The sequence below is a fragment of the Rattus norvegicus genome, chromosome 1 (genome assembly GCF_021556685.1).
Source record: "Rattus norvegicus strain SHRSP/BbbUtx chromosome 1, alternate assembly SHRSP_T2T, whole genome shotgun sequence".
Classification (NCBI taxonomy): Eukaryota; Metazoa; Chordata; class Mammalia; order Rodentia; family Muridae; genus Rattus; species Rattus norvegicus.
The window spans coordinates 111,102,481-111,129,532 of NC_141534.1; the positions used below are offsets into that span (position 1 = coordinate 111,102,481).

The 27,052-nt window shown below is 41.5% G+C and overlaps 1 protein-coding gene across 4 annotated transcripts in view; it reads left to right on the forward strand.

Moving 5' to 3' along the window:
* The window catches only part of Nell1 (neural EGFL like 1), an 890,282-nt gene that overhangs the window by 216,637 nt on the left and 646,593 nt on the right, over window positions 1-27,052 (forward strand). For all 4 annotated transcript variants that reach the window (XM_087593733.1, XM_087593736.1, XM_087593740.1 and 1 more), the window contains 2 exon segments: window positions 16,842-16,914; window positions 17,561-17,643. In XM_087593733.1, coding sequence (XP_087449859.1) covers window positions 16,842-16,914; window positions 17,561-17,643 — 156 coding nt within the window.

Consider the following 27,052-nt stretch of genomic DNA (forward strand, 5'->3'; position numbering starts at 1 on the left):
AGGGAGTGCAAGCAGACTGAAAGGAAACTACTTCATGTCCTTTCATCTGGACTGCCACCAGAAGGTGCCATTCAGAGTTAGGATGGGTCTTTCTGCTTCAAATAATCTGATTAAGAAAATCTCCCCCAGGAATGCCTAACAACTTGGGTTTTCATTGATTCCAGATGCAGTCAGGTTAACATCCAAAATTACCCATTACAGATATTTCACTTGTAAGTGGTAAGTCTGTCATAAGAGGTGATGCAGGTTGAATATGCATACACATTAAAGGTGCCTGGCATGTGAGAGGCTGCATCACGCACAGTCTATCCTGTCTCTCTTATGCCCTTTATGCTATGCTTGACACCGCATTGTGGAATTAATATACACATTTACTGCACTGAGGGCACCTCTATTTTAGTTAGGAGGATACTACCCAGAGAATAGTCAACCACCTCTATTGTGGCCTTGGAGTACATTACTCTCTCGGCATGAGAAATCTTGGGCATCAAGAAAGGGGAAGGAGAGGAGTTGGAGAGGACGTGGAGGGAACACAGAGAAAACATGAAGGTGACAGAAAAGTCATGGAGAGGACACAGGAAACACAGAAAGGACACCGAGAGGACATGGGCAGGGTGCGAAGAGTTCTGAGCCTGGACAGATGTTTTGCTGCAGATGTAGTTTGTGAGATGATGATGAGAGAGACAGTGACTTACTGCTTTTGAGGCTCCAGACTTCTGCTCTCCATCATTGCCTAAGCTAATTATACCTCACATCCAGAGCATCCTAATGAGGTGGTGATTATTATCTCCATTGTACAGGTAAGTCAATGGGACTGGAGATTAAGTGATCTGCCAATCCCACACAGTGAGGAAAATGAGATCTAAGCCCAAGGTGTGTTTTCCGTACAGTCTTATCATTCATCCAACAGGTATGTTTTACAGGCTTCATGGGGGTGGGGAAGTGCACACTTAACTTCATTCTCCATTAGAGAAATATCTCATCTGATTTTATTCTTGATTTCAAGGTGGTGGGGTGGAGACTAGCTGTTTCCTTGGGAAAGAGAAGGGGATTGCTGTTCCTTATAGCCCTTTTCCTGGGGAGCAGGGTAGCTCACTTTGCCTTCTAGCAGTAGTAAGAATAGTAGAATTCATGGGGTTGCTTACAGGGACCTCAAGTCTAATCTCCTCTTTGGAATTCTGGGCACCACATCATGCTCCTGGCCATCCGTTGGTGAGGTATGATGACTTGGGTACAGGCAATATGTCAGCGTCTCATTATAGAAATTACCTCTTGATTAATTCAGTGCTACGGAGCTCTGCCTGAAGAGGGCATTTCACATTCATCCTTGGGATGCTGCCTCCTAGGCCTACACACACAGACACCCCTGCTTTATTGCTCTGGAGTTAAATGCCGACGATGTGTTTCAGGCTAAAATAACATTATTCTCTAGTATAAAATATGAATGCGTTACTTCCTAAGCAAAGGAAAAAGCAACAGTGTCTCACATGTAAGACCCTGGTGAATCCTTGAATGCCCATGCAGACCAAGGAGCACAAGCTAGAGGCATGGGTTTAGTGAGGGGCACACAAGCCTCTACACCACTGATGAATCCCCTGGTAACCACAGACATAACCTGGGGATTTCTGTACTTTAGAACAATGGCTTTCTGAGGAACTAGTTATTCAGTAGCGAGAGACATGATTGTCACAGATTTTCATTACCGGAATGGTTGGCTACTCACTCGGTTGTTTCTCTGTCATGCATTTTAGCTGTCTGTGCTCTTATTTCAGAGTATTAAAAATAATGACTAAACCTAGGCGAAGTGCAGTGAGTTTGGGATGCTCCAGGTGGCTGTAGGGACTGGGAACATAGCTTAGTAGATAGGGTGCTTGCTTCGTGTATACAGGGATCTTCATTTAAGCTCTAATTCTGCATATACCTGGACTAGTGGGTCACACCTATAATTCCAGTGCTTGAAGGTGGATGCAGGAGAATCAGGAGTTCAAGGTCATGCTCAGTTTCCTATAGAGAACCTGAGGATAGCCTGGACTACATCATCTCAAAGAAATCTAAGGGGAGTGGTGGTAAAGAGCTAGATGAGAAATTGAATGTTCTCACAGCTTCTAAACAGCATATGTCTCCTAGAGGATTCCCACCTGTACCGGTCCAAGATTGGGTTCTTTCTCTCCTGAAAGTCTTTTATTTTTCCCTTTTATTTTGTTTAAATCCCATGGAGAGTCTCATGTTCTCCAGGCTGGATGACATTGAACTTCCGATCCAACCTCCTGTAATCTCAAATTTGGTAAATATAGACACACTTCACCCACCAAGTCATTGTTATGTGTTGTTGGGGATTTCACCCCTGGCTTCATGCTTGCTAGGCAAGCACTCTCTACTCTAAGGATCTCCGGAGCCCCAATGCTTTCTCTCACCTGGTCATCTCTCTCTCCTTCAGCAGCTCAGCTGTCACTGCAAAGGAAAATTGATGACAACTTCCTCCCTTAATCTGACAGCTGTTGTTTTTCTCACCTCAGCTGCCTCCCATAATCCCGCAGATGGCAAACATATGTTTGTAGGCACAAAGCAAAAGAAGCTGTATTGGATTCGTCCCGTTCCTATTTCCTGTTCTCCCCATCATGTGGAAAGCTGGAATCACAGCCCTGGAAAGTGTATACATTTATAGATTAATATTTTTCTGCGTTAAGACTCTGGGAACAGCAGGGCAGCTAATGATATGCTAATGAGCTGACAGTTTTTATGGATCATAATGGAAGTCGACAAGTGTCTTTCTTGGCTTTTATGCAAGCTGGGATATTTTATTCACTGTCTTCAGGGCAGAGATAGGCGATGGGTTGCATCTTGAAAATGCTGCTCTCCAGCTCTTACTTTCCATGATCCTGTGGTAAAAGCCTGGATCTCTGCCAGTTTGTAAACAAAACACATCTTCATCCATATATTTACATGCCTGGCAGGAAATGCTCCCACCCCTTTCAAAGCAATTTGTTTCAGTGTTTTTAGCATACAAAAAAAAAAAAAACGAAAAAAGAAAAAAAAAAAACCAAAAACCAACCAGAACCAGTTTCCTCAATGTAAACAGAGATCTGCAGGGAAATAAGAGTGTTAAAAATGAATTAGCGGAGGGCCCAGGAGCGGCAGGACCCCTGCCGGAGACACCGCCGGAACCTGAAGGAAACAGACCGGATAAACAGTTCTCTGCACCCAAATCCCGTGGGAGGGAGAGCTAAACCTTCAGAGAGGCAGACAGGCCTGGGAAACCAGAAGAGACTGCTCCCTGCACACACATCTCGGACGCCAGAGGAAAAAGCCAAAGACCATCTGGAACCCTGGTGCACTGAAGCTCCCGGAAGGGGCGGCACAGGTCTTCCTGGTTGCTGCCGCTGCAGAGAGCCCCTGGACAGCACCCCACGAGCAAACCTGAGCCTCGGGACCACAGGTAAGACCAAATTTTCTGCTGCAAGAAAGCTGCCTGGTGAACTCAAGACACAGGCCCACAGGAACAGCTGAAGACCTGTAGAGAGGAAAAACTACACGCCCGAAAGCAGAACACTCTGTCCCCATAACTGACTGAAAGAGAGGAAAACAGGTCTACAGCACTCCTGACACACAGGCTTATAGGACAGTCTAGCCACTGTCAGAAATAGCAGAACAAAGTAACACTAGAGATAATCTGATGGCGAGAGGCAAGCGCAGGAACCCAAGCAACAGAAACCAAGACTACATGCCATCATCGGAGCCCAAATCTCCCACCAAAACAAACATGGAATATCCAAACACACCAGAAAAGCAAGATCTAGTTTCAAAATCATATTTGATCATGATGCTGGAGGACTTCAGGAAAGACCTGAACACACTTAGGGAAGCACAGGAAAACATTAATAAACAAGTAAAAGCCTACAGAGAGGAATCGCAAAAATCCCTGAAAGAATTCCAGGAAAACACAATCAAACAGTTGAAGGAATTAAAAATGGAAATAGAAGCAATCAAGAAAGAACACATGGAAACAACCCTGGATATAGAAAACCAAAAGAACAGACAAGGAGCTGTAGATACAAGCTTCACCAACAGAATACAAGAGATGGAAGAGAGAATCTCAGGAGCAGAAGATTCCATAGAAATCATTGACTCAACTGTCAAAGATAATGTAAAGCGGAAAAAGCTACTGGTCCAAAACATACAGGAAATCCAGGACTCAATGAGAAGATCAAACCTAAGGATAATAGGTATAGAAGAGAGTGAAGACTCCCAGCTCAAAGGACCAGTAAATATCTTCAACAAAATCATAGAAGAAAACTTCCCTAACCTAAAAAAAGAGATACCCATAGACATACAGGAAGCCTACAGAACTCCAAATAGATTGGACCAGAAAAGAAACACCTCCCGTCACATAATTGTCAAAACACCAAACGCACAAAATAAAGAAAGAATATTAAAAGCAGTAAGGGAAAAAGGTCAAGTAACATATAAAGGGAGACCTATCAGAATCACACCAGACTTCTCGCCAGAAACTATGAAGGCCAGAAGATCCTGGACTGATGTTATACAGACCCTAAGAGAACACAAATGCCAGCCCAGATTACTGTATCCAGCAAAACTCTCAATTAACATTGATGGAGAAACCAAGATATTCCATGACAAAACCAAATTTACACAATATCTTTCTACAAATCCAGCACTACAAAGGATAATAAATGGTAAAGCCCAACATAAGGAGGCAAGCTATACCCTAGAAGAAGCAAGAAACTAATCGTCTTGGCAACAAAACAAAGAGAATGAAAGCACACAAACATAACCTCACATCAAATATGAATATAACGGGAAGCAATAATCACTATTCCTTAATATCTCTCAATATCAATGGCCTCAACTCCCCAATAAAAAGACATAGATTAACAAACTGGATACACAACGAGGACCCTGCATTCTGCTGCCTACAGGAAACACACCTCAGAGACAAAGACAGACACTACCTCAGAGTGAAAGGCTGGAAAACAACTTTCCAAGCAAATGGTCAGAAGAAGCAAGCTGGAGTAGCCATTCTAATATCAAATAAAATCAATTTCCAACTAAAAGTCATCAAAAAAGATAAGGAAGGACACTTCATATTCATCAAAGGAAAAATCCACCAAGATGAACTCTCAATCCTAAATATCTATGCCCCAAATACAAGGGCACCTACATATGTAAAAGAAACCTTATTAAAGCTCAAAACACACATTGCACCTCACACAATAATAGTGGGAGATTTCAACACCCCACTCTCATCAATGGACAGATCATGGAAACAGAAATTAAACAGTGATGTCGACAGACTAAGAGAAGTCATGAGCCAAATGGACTTAACGGATATTTATAGAACATTCTATCCTAAAGCAAAAGGATATACCTTCTTCTCAGCTCCTCATGGTACTTTCTCCAAAATTGACCATATAATTGGTCAAAAAACGGGACTCAACAGGTACAGAAAGATAGAAATAATCCCATGCGTGCTATCGGACCACCACGGCCTAAAACTGGTCTTCAATAACAATAAGGGAAGAATGCCCACATATACGTGGAAATTGAACAATGCTCTACTCAATGATAACCTGGTCAAGGAAGAAATAAAGAAAGAAATTAAAAACCTTTTAGAATTTAATGAAAATGAAGATACAACATACTCAAACTTATGGGACACAATGAAAGCTGTGCTAAGAGGAAAACTCATAGCGCTGAGTGCCTGCAGAAAGAAACAGGAAAGAGCATATGTCAGCAGCTTGACAGCACACCTAAAAGCTCTAGAACAAAAAGAAGCAAATACACCCAGGAGGAGTAGAAGGCAGGAAATAATCAAACTCAGAGCTGAAATCAACCAAGTAGAAACAAAAAGGACCATAGAAAGAATCAACAGAACCAAAAGTTGGTTCTTTGAGAAAATCAACAAGATAGATAAACCCTTAGCCAGACTAACGAGAGGACACAGAGAGTGTGTCCAAATTAACAAAATCAGAAATGAAAAGGGAGACATAACTACAGATTCGGAGGAAATTCAAAAAATCATCAGATCTTACTATAAAAACCTATATTCAACAAAATTTGAAAATCTTCAGGAAATGGACAATTTCCTAGACAGATACCAGGTATCGAAGTTAAATCAGGAACAGATAAACCAGTTAAACAACCCCATAACTCCTAAGGAAATAGAAGCAGTCATTAAAGGTCTCCCAACCAAAAAGAGCCCAGGTCCAGACGGGTTTAGTGCAGAATTCTATCAAACCTTCATAGAAGACCTCATACCAATATTATCCAAACTATTCCACAAAATTGAAACAGATGGAGCCCTACCGAATTCCTTCTATGAAGCCACAATTACTCTTATACCTAAACCACACAAAGACACAACAAAGAAAGAGAACTTCAGACCAATTTCCCTTATGAATATCGACGCAAAAATACTCAATAAAATTCTGGCAAACCGAATTCAAGAGCACATCAAAACAATCATCCACCATGATCAAGTAGGCTTCATCCCAGGCATGCAGGGATGGTTTAATATACGGAAAACCATCAACGTGATCCATTATATAAACAAACTGAAAGAACAGAACCACATGATCATTTCATTAGATGCTGAGAAAGCATTTGACAAAATTCAACACCCCTTCATGATAAAAGTCCTGGAAAGAATAGGAATTCAAGGCCCATACCTAAACATAGTAAAAGCCATATACAGCAAACCAGTTGCTAACATTAAACTAAATGGAGAGAAACTTGAAGCAATCCCACTAAAATCAGGGACTAGACAAGGCTGCCCACTCTCTCCCTACTTATTCAATATAGTTCTTGAAGTTCTAGCCAGAGCAATCAGACAACAAAAGGAGATCAAAGGGATACAGATCGGAAAAGAAGAGGTCAAAATATCACTATTTGCAGATGACATGATAGTATATTTAAGTGATCCCAAAAGTTCCACCAGAGAACTACTAAAGCTGATAAACAACTTCAGCAAAGTGGCTGGGTATAAAATTAACTCAAATAAATCAGTTGCCTTCCTCTATACAAAAGAGAAACAAGCCGAGAAAGAAATTAGGGAAACGACACCCTTCATAATAGACCCAAATAATATAAAGTACCTCGGTGTGACTTTAACCAAGCAAGTAAAAGATCTGTACAATAAGAACTTCAAGACACTGAGGAAAGAAATTGAAGAAGACCTCAGAAGATGGAAAGATCTCCCATGCTCATGGATTGGCAGGATTAATATGGTAAAAATGGCCATTTTACCAAAAGCAATCTACAGATTCAATGCAATCCCCATCAAAATACCAATCCAATTCTTCAAAGAGTTAGACAGAACAATTTGCAAATTCATCTGGAATAACAAAAAACCCAGGATAGCTAAAGCTATCCTCAACAATAAAAGGACTTCAGGGGGAATCACTATCCCTGAACTCAAGCAGTATTACAGAGCAATAGTGATAAAAACTGCATGGTATTGGTACAGAGACAGACAGATAGACCAATGGAATAGAATTGAAGACCCAGAAATGAACCCACACACCTATGGTCACTTGATTTTTGACAAAGGAGCCAAAACCATCCAATGGAAAAAAGATAGTATTTTCAGCAAATGGTGCTGGTTCAACTGGAGGGCAACATGTAGAAGAATGCAGATCGATCCATCCTTATCACCCTGTACAAAGCTTAAGTCCAAGTGGATCAAGGACCTCCACATCAAACCAGACACACTCAAACTAATAGAAGAAAAACTAGGGAAGCATCTGGAACACATGGGCACTGGAAAAAATTTCCTGAACAAAACACCAATGGCTTATGCTCTAAGATCAAGAATCGACAAATGGGATCTCATAAAACTGCAAAGCTTCTGTAAGGCAAAGGACACTGTGGTTAGGACAAAACGGCAACCAACAGATTGGGAAAAGATCTTTACCAATCCTACAACAGATAGAGGCCTTATTTCCAAAATATACAAAGAACTCAAGAAGTTAGACCGCAGGGAAACAAATAACCCTATTAAAAAATGGGGTTCAGAGCTAAACAAAGAATTCACAGCTGAGGAATGCCGAATGGCTGAGAAACACCTAAAGAAATGTTCAACATCTTTAGTCATAAGGGAAATGCAAATCAAAACAACCCTGAGATTTCACCTCACACCAGTGCGATTGGCTAAGATCAAAAACTCAGGTGACAGCAGATGCTGGCGAGGATGTGGAGAAAGAGGAACACTCCTCCATTGTTGGTGGGATTGCAGACTGGTAAAACCATTCTGGAAATCAGTCTGGATGTTCCTCAGAAAATTGGACATTGAACTGCCTGAGGATCCAGCTATACCTCTCTTGGGCATATACCCAAAAGATGCCTCAACATATAAAAGAGACACGTGCTCCACTATGTTCATCGCAGCCTTATTTATAATAGCCAGAAGCTGGAAAGAACCCAGATGCCCTTCAACAGAGGAATGGATACAGAAAATGTGGTACATCTACACAATGGAATATTACTCAGCTATCAAAAACAACGAGTTTATGAAATTCGTAGGCAAATGGTTGGAACTGGAAAATATCATCCTGAGTGAGCTAACCCAATCACAGAAAGACATACATGGTATGCACTCATTGATAAGTGGCTATTAGCCCAAATGCTTGAATTACCCTAGATCCCTAGAACAAACGAAACTCAAGACGGATGATCAAAATGTGAATGCTTCACTCCTTCTTTAAATGAGGAAAAAGAATACCCTTGGCAGGGAAGGGAGAGGCAAAGATTAAAACAGAGACTGAAGGAACACCCATTCAGAGCCTGCCCCACATGTGGCCCATACATATACAGCCACCCAATTAGACAAGATGGATGAAGCAAAGAAGTGCAGACCGACAGGAGCCGGATGTAGATCGCTCCTGAGAGACACAGCCAGAATACAGCAAATATAGAGGCGAATGCCAGCAGCAAACCACTGAACTGAGAATAGGTCCCCTATTGAAGGAATCAGAGAAAGAACTGGAAGAGCTTGAAGGGGCTCGAGACCCCAAAAGTACAACAATGCCAAGCAACCAGAGCTTCCAGGGACTAAGCCACTACCTAAAGACTATACATGGACTGACCCTGGACTCTGTCCCCATAGGTAGCAATGAATATCCTAGTAAGAGCACCAGTGGAAGGGGAAGCCCTGGGTCCTGCTAAGACTGAACCCACAGTGAACTAGTCTATGGGGGGAGGGCGGCAATGGGGGGAGGGTTGGGAGGGGAACACCCATAAGGAAGGGGAGGGGGGAGGGGGATGTTTGCCCGGAAACCGGGAAAGGGAATAACACTCGAAATGTATATAAGAAATACTCAAGTTAATAAAAAAAAATGAATTAGCATTTGTTTGGCCTTAAAGCTTCTTTCATTTGTGTTTGAGAAATGCTGAGTGGCTAGGAGGGCTTGCTAATCTCAGTCATCCCATATGTAACAGGGTCTTAATGGCATCATTTCCTGATCTTTTTTAAATTGTACCTTTCTATTTTTCTCACTGAACGACAAAAGAAGTTGGAAATAATGGGAGTTAGTTTTACAAACACGAACAACCCCAAAATGTATCACTTATTGGTGGAGATTTATTGTTCCGTTTCATGGCAAGCTGTCTTGCAGGACGTAGAGTTGGCAACGGGTGGGAAGGAAGAGAACAGTATGCCTTCCATCCTTACTAAAGACAGGCGCCTCTTGTCATGGGCTCTGCACTGTAGGAATTCACTCAGGTGTCAGACTCTCCCCCCACACCCTCACACCCAACCCTCCCACAGGTTTAGCTCCGCTGACAAAGAGCTAGTTAGTAATGGTCATGCACTGGTGGCCAGTGGGTGAAATCAGACTACCTTGAAGCAGCTCCTCTTCTCAGTGTTTGAATTTGCTTCAGCAAATGGTTGGCATCAAATGCAAATGACCCAACAGACATTGGGCGATGAAGATAAATGGTCGCCATGTGGGTAGGAGGAGCTGCAGTGTCTCCTGTGGCCATGTAACTGTGGGGCTTCCTTGGGTTATGCATGTTAAGCACTGGCATCCTGTGGCACCCCAGTGCTGGCTTAGAGTGAGAAGACCTGTACTGTTTGCTTGGTTTAGGGTGCAGACGCCAGGTAGGAAGGTGATTAAAATTATCAAAGCCTTCAGTTTCTTACAGGTGAATTGAGCTGGTTATTTGACCCCCAGATCAGTACTCATTGTGAGTAACACAACCACTGCAGAAGTTTCCCCAAAACGTTTCTGGTTGTTTGCTTCCCAGGGTCTTGAAAATACTGATAGGAGTTTTTCGGTTAAAATGGAATGATCTACACTATCCAAACCGATATGATCTGATAATGTGTAACCTATAGACTTTAGGGATTTGGCGATCTTACACTATTTACTATGATGACAATGCACACTCTAAGACCCAAGAAGAGCAGAGAACACTGGGGTATGTGTTCCCTTGATTTTGTCCTCAGCTTATGCATCTAGCAATCCTACCAGTTTCCACTCAGTAGCAAGTCAGTGAACTGCTCATATGCAAGTGTTACACACCACACCGACACTGAACGGTCAGAAAATAAACTCCTGCTCTGAAGGAATCAGAGAAAGAACTGGAAGAGCTTGAAGGGGCTCGAGACCCCATATGTACAACAATGCCAAGCAACCAGAGCTTCCAGGGACTAAGCCACTACCTAAAGACTATACATGGACTGACCCTGGACTCTGACCTCATAGGTAGCAATGAATATCCTAGTAAGAGCACCAGTGGAAGGGGAAGCCCTGGGTCCTGCTAAGACTGAACCCCCAGTGAACTAGACTGTTGGGGGGAGGGCGGCAATGGGGGGAGGGTTGGGAGGGGAACACCCATAAGGAAGGGGAGGGGGGAGGGGGATGTTTGCCCAGAAACCAAAGAATTATTATTAAGTATTAAATAAATTAAAAAAAAAGAAAGGTAGCTGGGTAAGCCAGGGAAACAGTATTCCTCTGTGGTCGTTGTTTCTGTTGCTGCCTTGGCTTTCCTTGAAGATAGACAAGACTCTAAGGTATAAGCCAAATAACCCCCTTTTCTTCCCAAATTCTTTGTGGTTGGTGTTTTATCTTTGCAGCGGAAATTGGTACCAGACAGTAGGCAATTGCTGTGGTGGACCCGATCATGTTGGTTTTGGAGGATTGTTGAAGGATTTTAAGCTTTGGGATAGAAAATGTATTGTGAACCCACAGGCTGTTCTATGGAAGCTTGATAGATAAGAATGCTGAAATAAATGTAGACAATGGAGTTCAGGCTTGTGAAACTTCAGAGGGATGTTTGGGAGACCCTCATAGACTCTCTGGGGCTGTTTGAGTATTAAGTCTGAATTAAGAAAGATAGTTATGGGCATAGAAGAGGTTGAAGGGAGGAAAGGGAAGATGATGAACAAGCCTGCCTCCATCTTTGGCCTGAAAGCCATCTAGGAAAGACAAACTAGGCTTATTTTTGTTTTTGATTACACTTCTGTTTCTCAAGGTTTGAGCTATGCTCAACTTGTAACCTTAACTACAAATGGTTCTGTATTGCATGTTCCAGGAAATGGCAACTGTGTCTTTATTTCAAAAAGTTACAGTAATCATCTGGCCACCCTACCTGTGTTTCAAATGGTTACTATCACTGCCTTGTTTGACTACCTGTGGTTATGATTACTTTGCTATGACCACCTTGCAATCATGTTTTTGTTTCATGAGGTCATTATGACTAACTTGTTATGGTTATGTTCTTCCCCTGTAACCCTGCCTATTTTGCATGCCAGATTTTCCATTTGAAAACCTTGTACCCCTGAGCTACAAAACTTTTGCCTTCCTCAGATCCAATGCTGACTTCTTGAACCCCATCTTAGGGGGAACAGTCCATGGACACGAAAAAAAAAAGCTTGCTTAAATTAATTGGTCTATGGTCTTTCTCCTCATTTTGCGATTTACAAAGGGGGATATGATGTAGTTATATTTTAAGTAAAATATATTTTAAATGGACATTTATAAATTATAATGACAATGATAAATTTTGTAAGAAAAAAAGGAACTCATGGAAATGAAACCTTTGCTATTTGGGACATTAGATGCTACTTAACTGGGGCTAAAAATCAGATATGATTATCAAGAGATGAGCATCATTGAGTAGGAATCTTCTGAGAATTCTTTAGTATTTCCACAAGGTCAGCACAGCAAAGGTATAGTCAAGAGGAGGACAAGGCTGTATCTCAAGCTGGCAGCTAAATTTGGGGATTTTGGTGGCATGAAAACTGCAATATTGAAGGGGTCATGGAGCAGACCTTAGCACCCTGTGGCAATATTGGAATCTCCTTAAAGATAGACCATCTGTGAAGGTGCAGCCCCATTTGCCATGCAGACCAAAGACCGAAGGGATCATGGAGGGCAGTTGAGGCTTGTCACTATGAGAAGAGAGGAAAGGCCATTGGTGAAGACACAGTTTCATTTACAGTGGAGACCCTAGCATATTGCTGATAATGAGACCATGGGACAATCACCAAGGACAGTGTGGATGTACAGTGGCGTTAGCCTATGAGACAAGCTGTGTACGCTGTGGTGGAACTGGAGAGTTCGAGCTTCCAAGACCCTTTGGAGTCCAGAAGATTTTGAGTGAGTTTCAGATGTCAGACATTGAGCTACAGGATATGGAGCTACACTGCCGGACTTTGGTTTTGCTTAAGAATGCTCGTTTTTATTCCCCAGTCCTTCAATTTTGGAAGAAGGTATTCAACTTTTTATTCTACCAAAGCCTCATAGTTAAGTGTCTTTGGTCTTTTAAAAAGAATCATTGAACGTTTAACATGACAAATATTTTAAAGACTGTGGGATTTTTGAAGTTGGACTGTGTTTTCTACTGTGATAACAACATGAAAACTTTAGGACACACAAGAAAGAAAAGGTGGTAGTTTCAGGTTGTTGTGTTTGTGTGTAAAGTTAACGAGGAGTCACCTAGGAAGTTGTGTGGGTTTTTTCAACTTAATACAAAAAGTTAGGAAGATGGAATCTTAATTGAGGAGTTACTGACATCAGATTTTGCTGTTGTACATGTCTGTGAGAACTTTTTTTCTTATTAATCAATGGAGCTGTGTCCAGCCCATTATAGGCAATACAATCCCTAGGTAGGCGGGCCTGGGTTATATGAGAAAGCAGGCTGAACAAGTCTGGGAAGCAACTTTCTTCTCATTTCTCGCTTTGACTTTCCTTGATGATGGACATTTAAGACAAATAAACCCTTCCTCCCATAAGTTATTTTTGGTCAGAATGCTTTATCACAGCAACAAAAAGCAAACGTAGATAGTCCAGTCCTATGTCACCAATATCTAGGCACTGCATGATCAACATGGTGAATCAATGCAAGAACTTCTTGTCCTTTCCTTATTTTGAGGAGAAGGTGGGATGCCAGCACTCCTCAGCTCCCAAGTGTGCCTATTTGCACCCAGATTTCTGTCAGTTACATACACAATATACCCACACTTCTGTGGGTGACACAAGTGTTTAGCCACACTTTGGTAGGACACATATATAAACACTTTTGTGGGACACATGTATGTTTATATTCATATTTCTGTCAGTTGCACACACACACACACATACACACTCACACTTTTGTAGTTCACATGCACATATGTACAGTCCTACCCATACCCATGGGACACATACACAATAACATCCATACTTCGGTGTGTCACACACAAGTATACATTCACCCTTCTGTGAATGCTGCAGTTGGTATTGCTGTCCTGTCTCCTGCTTTCTTTCAACCCAGCATCGATTTGTATCCATTCTGCATCAAGTTAACATCTTGATTTATGTGGCAAGAACAAGCTTTCATGCCCATGTGTGGGCTGACCCCTGTGACTTTTTCTCAGAAAAAAATTACCAAGTGCTTTGGGTTTTTGTGTTAATGGAGCATTGGAAAGCTGTCAGCTCTTATTTCAGGTTTTGCCCAAGTCAACATCATTGACCTTCACCTAATGATCCATGACACAGTGCTCGCGTGCGCGCCCACACACACACACACACACACACACACACACACACACACACACACTCACTCAGACTCACGCAAACGCACATGCACATGTACCAGAGATCAAAAGTGGAAAACAAGAAGCAAGGAAGGGTAGGAGGAAGTGATTTATAACTTTTATCTAAAATATATAAGGTCACAGGTCACTTCAAACAAGGCAGAGGAAAGCTAGCATGCCCTGGGTTATTATTAGGCCAATACATGTTCCAGTTTTCAAGGTGATTTTTTCATTTTGTGGGGGAAAGCTAATTTATATAAAACATACTTCTGAGAACCCTTCCCATGCATGATGCCGACTCTTCTGACAGGAAGGGATGGGCCTAAGCCTCTTCTGGCTCCTGTGTATCCTCTGCATACTTCAGGATCACCAAGGTTGACCAGTACTCTAGCTTTGCCTGGGCATATCTTTGTTTTATTAATAAGATATCCCTTGTTACAGAAACCCTGTACATCTTGGGCAAAATATGGTATCTGGTTATTCCAAATATATCTAGAATCTATCTGATTACATAGGTATTTTCTTTAAAAAATAAAATTTAATATTACATTTCTGTTTTGTATTTTAAATTATATCGTGTTTCTGTTATATATAGTATTCTACAGCTTTTAGTGAATGTACACAATAATAATCTCTTTATGATATTTTATATACATATTCTGCTTTGTTCATGTTTTACCTGTCTTTCTCTATTGTCTCTCTACCCTCCCTTTCCACCATAGTGTTTTTTGGTCCTCCACACAAATGTGTCCTTTTTCTGCCATTACATTTCTCTCTCACACTCAGAGCTTCTGCACACGAGAGAACGTTCAACAGTTGTCCTTTTCTTCCCATTATCTTCTATTGTCCCATCCTCCACTTAGACTCTTTCTTCCTCTCCCACTGAGTCCCATTCAGATTTCTTACAGAAAGATGTGTTCTAGCATGGCATTTAATTTTCTATGGCAGTGGTCTTTCTTTAGTCAAAATCTATAGTTTTGTCTATATAAGCAAATTTCTATACACAGGCCACATATACATAAGTGGAAAGGCAATCAAAACATGAGAGGTCTCATGGGGGACAGTGTAGATTCAGATGCCTGTTAAATTGACCCAAATCCTGTGTTAGAGGGATTGTTAGCTTTTGGATCCAGCATCTCCCTCCAAGTGATGCTCAGAAAAAGTTCTCTCCCTCCTTGTGCAGTGCACATAGGAAGCCAGAGTCAAGATCTAGAACTTGGTTTCATTTGACTTGTAAGCAGAGATTTTATTCTTGTCTTTTGAAGTTCCAGTGCATTTGAAAGTTGCCCTGTCTCTTGTTTGGCTCTAAAAGATGTACCTGAGACAAGCTGATTCAGGTTGTATTAATTGCTGCATGAGGTTATAAATTAATAGTGGGAAGCGGTGGCAGGTTCCTCTCCCATGGCAAAGCCATCTCCCCTTGTGATCATCAGCTCTGCTCTTTGGTCAAAGAAAATGAGGTTAAGAAATGTGTACATCTGCTGTTGATGAGCTCTGATATTTATATTAATATTTCCATTTAAATTTTATCTTGAAATAAGAAGTAGAGAGTGACACATGCTGATTGCCTTGTTTGGAAGGCATGCACATAAATGTTAAGTACTAGCCTCTCCAAAGACTTACTCACTATCTTAAGCCTATATTTTATTTATAGATGAAACTCAATATTCTGAACCAGAGTCCGCCTCTACCATCTGTTCTCTTCTATCTGTTTCTTCCATTAGATCTAAAGGAAAAAAATCTAAAAACAGAATCTTAAATTTAACTTGAAAAATCCCAAAGCCAAGCCAATGTTTTTGTTGAGACATCAGTCTCCATCGACTGTTTTGAACTTGGTCTTTTCTTACAGGCTGAACTGTAGTGTTAAAGTAATCTTCTTCTCAGAGATGTTGATCAGGTTTTAAGATGCCAGCAAAGACTCAGTGTTGTTCAATTAGTTGAGGAGAGAAAATTGTTGCTTAATTTTTTTTTTGATGTCCAATTGTATTACCTTAACTAAATGAATCAAGTAGAACTCCTTATTGGGATTGGGAATATAGCTCAGTGGTTAAACCACTTGCTATACAAACCTAAGAACTAGAGTTTAGGTTGCCAGTACCTAGTAACTGCTAGGAGAGTGTGGAAACATACCAGTGATTCTAGCATATTTGAGGTGGAGATGTAATCCCCAGAGCCAGTTGGCTAGCTAGAGTAGCTAGAGGGCTCTGAGTTCAAGTGAGGGATCCAGCCTCAATACATATAGATCGAAGAAGTTGACTAACATCAAGCCCTTACCTCTGCATCCATGTGGACACATGCACATGCATGTACACTTTCACATTTGTGCTCACACTCATGCAGACAGCATATATATATATATATATATATATATATATATATATATATATATATATATATACACTGTACACATACTACTCAAAAATGAGAAATCTTTTACTATATTTATTCCCATCCTCTCCAAGGCAAGCCTTGTAAATCAGCATTACTCAATGTTCCAGGATGATTAAGGCATAAAAGAGCATTTGTATTTCATAGCATCCTTTAAATTTGATAGTTTATGAATGCAGATGCCTCCTAATGGCACCCTTGCTACTGTTCTCACTGCTATCTACCAGATGGAATTAACTGTGACCTTCTCAAGATGAATGTATAAAGGATTTCTAGATGGGGACAATTTGGTCTGGTGCTAACCAAGGCTGACTGGCCTCCTCGGTGAACCAGTCTTGCTAAGCATCCTCTGGATGTGGGGCTACACAGGACCACTGGCAGCTGTCAACTTGATTGCTATTTCTCTCTTCTTTGCTAGGGAATCATCCAAGATGGTAAGATCATCTTCATGCCGAATGGTTTCATCACACAGTGTCCCAACCTCAATCGCAGTAAGTAGCATGTAGGCATTTCTGAATGTAATATCATGTGACTTGTCCCTAGTGTCGGACAAAAACATCTGGAAGGAAGTGCCCAAATTATATAAGATTTACTTTGGAAACAGTAAAAGGATTATCTGTCGTTGATATTACTGGGTCTTTCAAGCTTGACATACATAAGATTTTGTTACTTACAGAATTACAATTTGAGGGTAAGAAAGGATTAGACAATGGGTTCTGTGTGTTACAACAAAAATATACATTCAACATAATTATGTAAATATATGTTTAATATAAAAAATGTCTATCTCCCAAAATTTTTCTTTAAATTTTTTGACCTGGGTGTGAGTTACTTCTTGGAGAATTTCAATTTCATATGAGGATTTAGGTTAAAAATATGTTCTTTTTCCTTTAATGACCTTCCTTTTTCCTATTTTTTAATTATTATTAAAAATGCGGGAAACAGTGTCAGTGACAGAAATCTGTTATTTCCTTCACATTTTTTTTTTGTGGTTCTTTTTTTCGGAGCTGGGGACATTTCCTTCACATTTTAATCTGAAGAAAGCAAAACCCCTTGTATAGTCAAATAACTCTGTTTTCAAATTTCTCTCTCACTTGAGCATAAGATCAACACGTGCCTTCCTCTTTCTTTATTGAGCTTGCCCAACATGCAGTGACTTCCTGAGCCTGGTTCAAGGAATAATGGATTTGCAAGAGCTTTTGGCCAAGATGACTGCAAAAGTAGGTGTCTAAATCCACGGTAATAGTATGTCTCTTTGTCCTACCTGGAATTTAGAGCAATATATTTTAATGGAAACACTTTTAGCTTGGCATGTGTAAAGTGCTGTGGCAAAATGTTTTATTCTTGCTTGAAATGAGACTGCCCATAGTAACACAACCATCGAGTTCTTTGATACAATTAGGCTGTATCGAAGTGGTTTTCTTGAGAAGTGCTAGTCAACAGAAAGTAGTCTGTATCACTGTAGGTTCCTTGTGAGCGAAAAGAGAATTTGCCTAGTGGTTATGAAAGCAGTAAGAACGAGAGATGATATGGGCAGAGCCTCCGCAGCTTGTGAGCTAATGCATTTTGGATGTAAGAATAATTGGCAGTAATCAGGAGGGTAAAACAGCTATCATGAGCAGATTTCTGTCATCGGGAGACATTACATCGAGCTCCTAATATGTGACTCATTTTCAGATTGGTCCTGAATTAAACGAAGGGGCAAAGATACCTTCGGTTGTATCATGCAGAATACCCACTTTATCCTTTAGGCAGCAGATACTGTGTACAGCTCTGGGATATTCCTGGGACCCTATTAAATAACAAAGAGGCAAAACAGTCCCTCAGAAATGTTCATGTTGAGTAGCTGTGTCCCAGATGTAAATAATTAGGGCCTTTCATATATATTCATGAAGCATGGCTTCACATGAGAAGCCTTTTGGAAAAGGGCACTGAAGTAAAAATACAAAACAAAACAAAACAGAACATGCTGTTGTTACCAGAGTGATCAGTCCTGGACACAGATTTTGGCCTAGGGCAAAGGAAGAATTAGGTTGGACCTAAGAGACATTATACTCTGCAAAAGTAAGGATTTTAATAACAGTGAAAATGATACATTAGTCCCATTTCACCTGTGGCTGACTGCTGCTGGCCTTCAGCTGTGGCATGTGGAAATGCAGGGGGAGGTGGGTATGTATTTGGGAGCCATAGATCATGCCATGACTGGCAACCTTTCTATCTCAAACTAGACTTTTTTGGCCAAGACATCTTTGAGCTTGATTGTGTGTGTGTGTGTGTGTGTGTGTGTGTGTGTGTGTGTGTGTGTGTGTGTCACGTGCGCACATAGGTGGGTACACCCATGTATAAGTGGTAAGGCCAGAAGTCAGTATTACTACTTTCCCAAGTCACTTCCCGCCATGGCTTTTGGGACAGACTTTCTCACTATACCTAGAGCTCACTAATGATGGTACTGGTTGGCCAGTGAGCCCTAGCTATCCTCCTATCTCTGCATCTCTATTGCTGATGCTATAAACAGGCCAGAACATTCGGCTTTTTACCTGGGAAGTGGAGAACAAAGTTAAGTCCTCACTCTTACAAGGGCAAGCACATAAGCCATTAAACTGTCTTCTAGCGCCCCACACCAGATCCTCTTTTGTCTGGAAAAGAGAGAGAAAACTTTTGTAAAGAGAAAGATGGAGACCAAGGCTGGAGTCCTAAGGCATTAGCTTTTCACCTTCATAGTATGGAGGAAATTTGAATCACAGGCAATTATTCGCTCTCCCAGCTGGTTGCACATAGAGGCTTTTATGCCACATTGTCGGCAGCAGCTTGATCTCAATACTGATAATTATATTTTAGTGTGCTAGCAAATTTTTAGAACAAGACACAAGCCACTCAGGTTCAGGGGATGGCTGGACTCCATTCTCAGCTCCCATGATGGTCTTTTCTTTCCCACTGTCTCCCATTGTAGGCAGTGCCATTTTGCTCTTTTGAGCAGTACACTGTCTAGGAGACACAATGAACTCTAACCTTCAAACATTATTATGTAAAGTGGGCGTTTGTGAAGCAGAAGACATTTAATTGTGGGAAATTATAAGCTGAAAATGGTTTCATTCACCTTCCAACCATGTTCCCTTGGTACTTTTCAAATTCATAAGTCTGTTCCTTCTAAATAGATAGATGTGTAATTCTACAAGGGTGTGTTCGTTCTGACTGCCTTGTTTGGAAGCTATGGTAATCTAGAATGGGAACTGGAACACACACACACACACACACACACACACACACACACACACACACACACACACTTACACCTAACTAGCAAATGATAGGCTTTTCCAGGCCCAGAGGCAATATTTGGGATACTGTGTATATGCTTGTTTTATTAAATTATAATCGTGAATAACCTAAAATATAACCATTGAAAAGTGTGAGAACCATTACAGGCTACATAAAAATAAATAGTAGACAGATTTTGGTTGACTGCATTGATGTAAAAGAAACAGGAAATTCATTCATTAGGTACATTTATTGAAAGTTTTTGTGTGCTTGATCCAATGCTTATCTTTTATGTTTGATATACTCTTGATTCTCCAAATAATTCTGAGAACTTAGCTTAATTTGTCAACATACTTCACAGAGGAGAAGAAGACTGAGGGTCAGGAGGTAGCTCTTCCTGAGAAAATAGAAGGCAGAGCCAGGACTAGAACTCAAGACTCTAAGACCTTGAAATTCCAGTTATATCCAAAAGAAATTATGGTTAAAGAAAAGAGGATTGTAAAGAGAAGTAAAATAAAATGTGTTGTAGAAGGGAAGAGGTGGATGTTAATTGGTGGATAGCAAGACGATGGAATTATCAGAAAGGAGAAGGAAGAAGAAATCAAATTCAAAAAGGGTTACTTCATTGGGCTATGGTCTAGTTCTTAGGTTCACTGTAGGGAGTGAGTATATCCTATCCCCTGCAGCCACCCAGTGAGGAGGAAGTCCTGGCCAGGAACAAGACTTTTTACCTCACCCTTTACCTCTGAACTGCTTGTTTTCCCTGGAAACTGGTGATTTTTGAGCCCTGGAATGACATTGTGTGTGCTTCTCCAAGGATGATGAGACTCCTTCTGTTTATATCATCTGACCTCACAGAGTGGCTCTCCCAACCAAGAGTAGGTCAGGTGAAATCTGTGAGAAGAATTTGTAAAGAATTTCTCAAGGACAAATTTTTCTTCCTCCTATCAGTGGTAAAGGAAGGCTTTTCCTTTTCCGTCCCTTCCCTTCCCTTCCCTTCCCTTCCCTTCCCTTCCCTTCCCTTCCCTTCCCTTCCCTTCCCTTCCCTTCCCTTCCCTTCCCTTCCCTTCCCTTCCCTTCCCTTCCCTTCCCTTCCCTTCCCTTCCCTTCCCTTCCTTCCTTTCTGTGCTTTGCAAAGATTCCCCTTTCTGTGCTATGTATAGGGTTTTTTTTCCTTTTCATTTATCCTCTACACCCTTACTTTTGTACAGGAGTTTCCTTTAAGGGCCACACTCTTAGACTATATTGTCCATCTGCTTCCCCACCCCTGTGTAATAACCGTTAAGATGAGAGCTCAAAAGTTCTGAACTTCAGCAGAAACCTTCAGGGTACATGTTCGCCTTGGTACTTGCTAGTAACCTGGGTTCCCTTCTGTCCCTCTGCTTTGCCTTCTGTATCTTTCTTTTGAAATGTGTCCACGGTGACTTTTGAGATTATTTTACTTATATATTAAATGCAGTATTTTCATTCAGGTAGAGAAGTTCTTCAGGGCATCTGGTCTACCATCTTGGTGGAAACAAAAACATTTATCCATTTGGCAGATTGAAGGATGTGAGGCCAACTGGAAGCTGAATATGGTTCCAAGATGCAAAGAGAATTGGAAGGCATCAAGTCTACTTGGAGTCAGGGCTCATCTTCAACTCAATAAACCCACTGTAAGAAGTGTTAGTGGGACATGATTGGAGCTGGGTTTGAGTTATCTAGCAGATGTGATTTAGACACAAATATAATCAGAGCTCAGGCCAGAGATGGAGACAAGGATTTGGAATCAAAATGACCTGAGACTAAGCCTTCTTTTGTCATTGTTGTTGATTTTTCTAGTCTTGAACAAGCCATTGGACTTTTCCGGCTGCCACATCCCTATCTATAGAGATAATTATTTCTGACATCAGCCCATGACTTTGGTGCAGGATAATGATTCATATTCAGTGAGCATTGGCTGCTGTTCATACTGGTAAGCCAGGAACCACCAGGGATCTCTAAAAAATGCACAGCTTCCTCAGTGGCTAGACACCACAAATGCCAGCAGCATCTCCTAGGTATCAGGGCTTTGATCTGCAGCAGGAAGAGGGGGACTTGAAAAGATATTTTATATGATATTTTATATGTGGACTTTCATGCGTGGTTACAGTGGAACCTCAAAGTTCTTCTGGAGAGCAAGTCTAGAACATGGTATCACCCCTCAGTATGTGGTCCTGGGTTATATAAAAAAGAAAACTGAGCAAGCCATGGAAGGAAGTGAGTTAGCAACACCCCTTCACAGAATCTATTAGTTTTGGCCTTCAGGTTCCTCCTTTGAGTTTGCCTTGCCTTCCTCTCATAATAGTCAGTAAACTAAGCAGAAATAAACCTTGGCATCTCAAGTTGCTTTTGGTTAAGGTCTTTATCACGGCAAATGAAAAATAAGTAAAACATTGCCTTTCTGAGACTGACTTTGTTTCCTTACGTGATTATCTCTAGTTGCATCCCTGTTTTCCCTGTAAATAACATGATTTCATTATTCTTTATGGCTGAAAAAGAATCCTATTGTATGTATGTATGCATTTTATGTATCCATTCCTCTGTTGTTGGGCACCGTGGTTGGTTTACCAGCTTAGCTTTGTGAACAGTGATACAAGAGAACATATATATGCAAGTCTCTCTGTGGTTGGTGTCCTGATCTGGTAAATACTGAGAAGTGGCATAGCTGGCCCATCTAGTATGTCTATTCTCAGGAAATTTCATACTGATCTCCATAGTAACTGAACTAGTGTATGTTCCCACTCAGTGTACTGGGTTCCTTTTGACATACACCCATCAGCAGTTGCTTTTGTGTTCTTGAGAGCTGCCATTCTGACTGGGGTGAGATGGATTCTCTCGGCCCATTTCTCAGATGGCTAAAGTCTTAGTTTTGTCTCTTGTTGCTGTGATAAGAGGCCTGGACAAAAGCAACTTAAAGGACATGGGGCTCACTTAGCTCTTCGTTTCAGGTTCCAGTCCATCCTTAACTGGGAAGTTAAAGCATCAGTAACTTGAAGCAACTGGTCAGATTCAATCCAGTCAAGAGCAGAGAGCAGTGAACTGGTGGATGCGTGTGCGTGTTCAGTCCTTGACATTTAGCTCAGTGTCCAGCACAGAAAATGGTGCTGCCCACATTCAGGGTGGGTCTTCACACCTCAGTAAACCAAGTCAAGAAAAATCCCTCACAGGCATGCCCACAGGAAAACCTACTCTAGACAAGTCCTCACTTAGACTCTCAAGCCAGGAAATTCTAGATTGTGATCAGTTGACAATTTCAAACCAGCCCTCCCAATGAGGGTGAACATTTTCTCATATGCATATTGGTCATTTGGACTTTGTTCCTCGAGAACTGTGTTTTCCTACATTAAGCCCATTTGTTGGTATTTTTAGTTTTGATTTTTTTGGGGGGGTTCTGTGATACTGAATTCTAAGACATTAATCAGGGCTAGCTAGATTTTCTACGACTGGGAATTCCTTTTGAAAATGTTGTTTACTTATTTAAGTTTGCATGTATACATATGAATGTAGCACAATGCCCGCCTTCAGGAGTCAGTTCCTCCCTCCATCACTTGGAACTCAGTTTTTTTTATGCGTGGCAACAGGCAGCTTTACTTGTTATATCAACTCACCAGCTCCTAGAGTTGGACTTTCTTGATTTCGTTTGTCTCTCCGAAATCCGTGTAGACAAATCAAGTTCCATTGAGAAGAGTTTTTCAAACTATCACATATTTAATTTTGAGACCTTTCTTTTTTTTTTTTTTTTCCGGAGCTGGGGACTGAACCCAGGGCCTTTCGCTTGCTAGGCAAGCGCTCTACCACTGAGCTAAATCCCCAACCCCCAGACCTTTCTTGTTTGAGGAACTCAGTGATGATTTTCCAATTAAGCTTGTGGGTTTAACCGTAGAAGATATTTACATTTTCTCCCATCCATATAGCAAGCACCACATAGTACTTCAAAGCAGAAAGTCAGTCTACTGTCTGACTAATGTACTCGGATCCATTCATTGACCTCTTTCTGTGAAAAAGCCCTCTGCTGTCTGTCTTCCAATGTGTGTAGAGCTGAGAATAAGTGAGTCAGTCTGTGGTGGCTTAGATAAGTGAGAGAACAGAGGTAAACACAATGGAGATGCAGACCTGAAACTGTATCTAGCTGGGATCTCAGGCATCCTCAGAGAGAGGCAGTTGTGTAGAAATAGCTTTTCAAAATGAATTTGTATAAATTCAGTATGCTCCCACCAATAGCAGAAAATGTAATTCAATTTTTTTGACTCAGAGCTGTTTTTCTCCTTTATTGTTGTTATAGGATTTAGCAGAGGAAAAGTAGGCAAGATTACATATTAAATGCCTTTGAAAAATTAGATTTCTTTTTACCTTAATATCCCTTTGCTTTGTTATCTGTTTATTACACTCTCCCTATTATACAGATTAGGCCTTTTTCATGTTGCTAGACAGAACTAAACATTAAAAGTCAAAAGAAAGTTCAGACAGGGAAACAAAATGTATTACATTAATAATGAAGTATTCTTAGGGCTGGCGCCTCATGGATGGACATAGCTCAGCTTTGTTGAATGGACACAGGTCATCTCAAAGGCTGACCTCAGATAAGCTCCCATATCACAGAAATTCAGTAGGTAAAGCTCCCCCTCAGATCATGGGGTCTCTAAGGACTTTCCTTCTTGGTGTTACATAAACACCAAGAGTTGTTCTAGAATTTTAAGGTGAAGGCACACACACTTCCCGTTGAGGTCATAAGCCCCATTTGGAGCCACCTTTAGCAGGCATGTCTAACTCATCTCTGTTTTTGCTCATCCCCAGCTCACGTAGAAACTACAGGGGCTAATAGATCGAATAAATATAGTGAGTGATGAGCTGTCGTTTCATTATCTTTGATGTATATGCAGCTCGGTTACTTAACCTCGCCAGACTCTTGGAAACGTATTTTATCTTTGCTTCCTAAAGAATTCCCAAAGATCTTAATTACCATAGATTCTAGAAACTCTATAATTAGGCTGGAGCTTTAAGTAAAATCGTACATATTAGAAGGACCTGTAGGGAGTTTAAAGCAAGTTCTCAGATCCAGCACGTAGGTAGTTGAGGTGTCTGCTTTCTCTAACGTTTGCAGCTCACCATAGGAGGTAACGAAGGACACCTTCCCCTGAGAAATTACAAGTGCATGGAGGAAAAGGATGACAGAAACAGCCACAAGGGTCCATGGCATAGATTAGAATACACATGGACTGTGTTTTCTGAGAGTCGTGCTCTTCAGAAGCACAGGAGAGAGCATGGGACTGACTGTTGGCAGCTGATAGTTGTTGAGGGTGCACCTGGTTTCCTTCAGTGGGATAGTGTGATTTGCTCCTGCCCTGGTGAACCTCCTACACATGCTTGGGTAAGAAGCTACAGTTTAACTCAGGGAGTCGCACACACATCGAGAAGAGCCATGGAAAGAGGAGGGGGCCTTGTTAAGAAAAAGGGTTCCCAAGGGAGAGAGAAGGAGATAAGGGAAGAGAACGGGCTGCCTGTGAATATGACTTAAATTTATTATATAAGTGTATAAAACTGTTGCACAATAAAAATATTGATAAAAGGAAGATGGCACGATAGAAGAAAGATGTTTCCCAAGCTTGCCATTATACCTAAGATACTGGCTTGAAATTGTCATTGTTGGATCCAAGGCGGCTCTGCTCTCTAAGGGAAACAAATGCAAAGCATTGGTAGTCAAGGTGTGATTTAGAAAGAAAAGAGAAATTAGGAATTGGTACTTGCTTCTCATGATGACACTTTATGTGAAGGAGGTAGGGCGTGGGGAGGTCTCTCTCTCTCTCTCTCTCTCTCTCTCTCTCTCTCTCTCTGTGTGTGTGTGTGTGTGTGTGTGTGTGTGTGTGTGTGTGTGTATGTGGCCATGAATAAAACTAGGCTCCATACATTCCAGGCAGGCATACTACCATGGAACTACTCTTTGGCTCTATGCTGTGTTTTTGCAGGAAAACTAGAGTAGGCTGAACGTAGAACATTTCAGATAGAGAATTGGAACCATAGGCAGAGAACATTTTAAGGGAACCTAGTGTGCTGAGTGTGGCCATGGGTAGGGTGAGGCCATAAGGGCCTCAGATATCTGAAGACAAGGCTTGCTTAGGATGGGGCCAAGGGCAGGCTGAGGCAGGAGGATCTTCAAGGTTTGAAGGTAAGGCTTGTGCAGGATGGAGTCAAGGAAGAACCATCCATCAGGGAAAGGGGAAAGAGTTTTCTTTTCTGAATCAAGAGGATTGTTTCAGCATGTTGAGCTAACTAAACGGAGGCTTTCCTCTGGAGGTAACGAGTATGCTGCCACCCAAGATAATCACTCCCAGGAGTTCCTCGTGAGGATGGCTGAGCTTTATATTCCCTTGGAATTTGTAGATTAAAGCATCTGCGGTTAATAGCATGAACGACTACCCCAGAGAAGTGTGTACATGCATGTTGGTGTGTGTGCCTCTGTGTGTGCCTGTGTGTGTGTGTGTGTGTGTGTGTGTGTGTGTGTGTGTATTTCAAGACCAGAAGCTCATGTCTTCTTCTCCCACTATTCATCTTTTTTTTTTTTGAGATAGTCTCCCCTTGAATCAAGAGTCCTTCAATTCAGCTAGCCTTGGTAATGAACATTAGAGATCTGTCTTCATCTCCCTTGCACCATGGTTACAGACAACTGCTTCACCCAGCTTTGACCTGGGTGATGGGGATGGAACTCACTCCCTCACGTTTGCCTGGCAAGTGCTTTACCCACTGAACCGTCTCTGGCCCTCTCCCACAACCAACCAGTCAACCAACCAATCAACAACCAACAACCAACCAACCAACCTACCAACCAACCAACCAATCTAATCAACTAACCAACCAACTAATCTAATCAACTAACCAACCAAGCAACCAGCCAGCCAGTCAACCAACCATATCCTCCTGATCTCAATTATGGTTTACTCAGCCTCCCCTGACCTTCCTCTGAATGTTCAAATGAATTCTGTTTAGGGACACTGATCTGGAAAGACCCTGAACTCTCTCCTGGTTTTCTTTTCTTGTTGCAAGCCCCCAGAATTTTCATTCGAGAGGAAGTTATGCCTTCACTTTTGCAAACTGCACAGAGAGGATGGTAAGAGACAGATGTGAGCGCACGAGGCCTCCCAATTAAATCTCTACTCAGCATCCTAATCAATTCCCGGGAACTCACTCATTGCCAGCACATCTGTGTGGGTTTGTGCTGTAAGCACACGCTGTCATGTATACCCATGAGGCTCCAGAGACACCATTTAATGTCTCATTTGATGTTCATTAGACCACGGGAGACAGCATGTCTTCAATTTAGTGTGATTTTACCTGCGTGAAAACCAGAAAACAGAT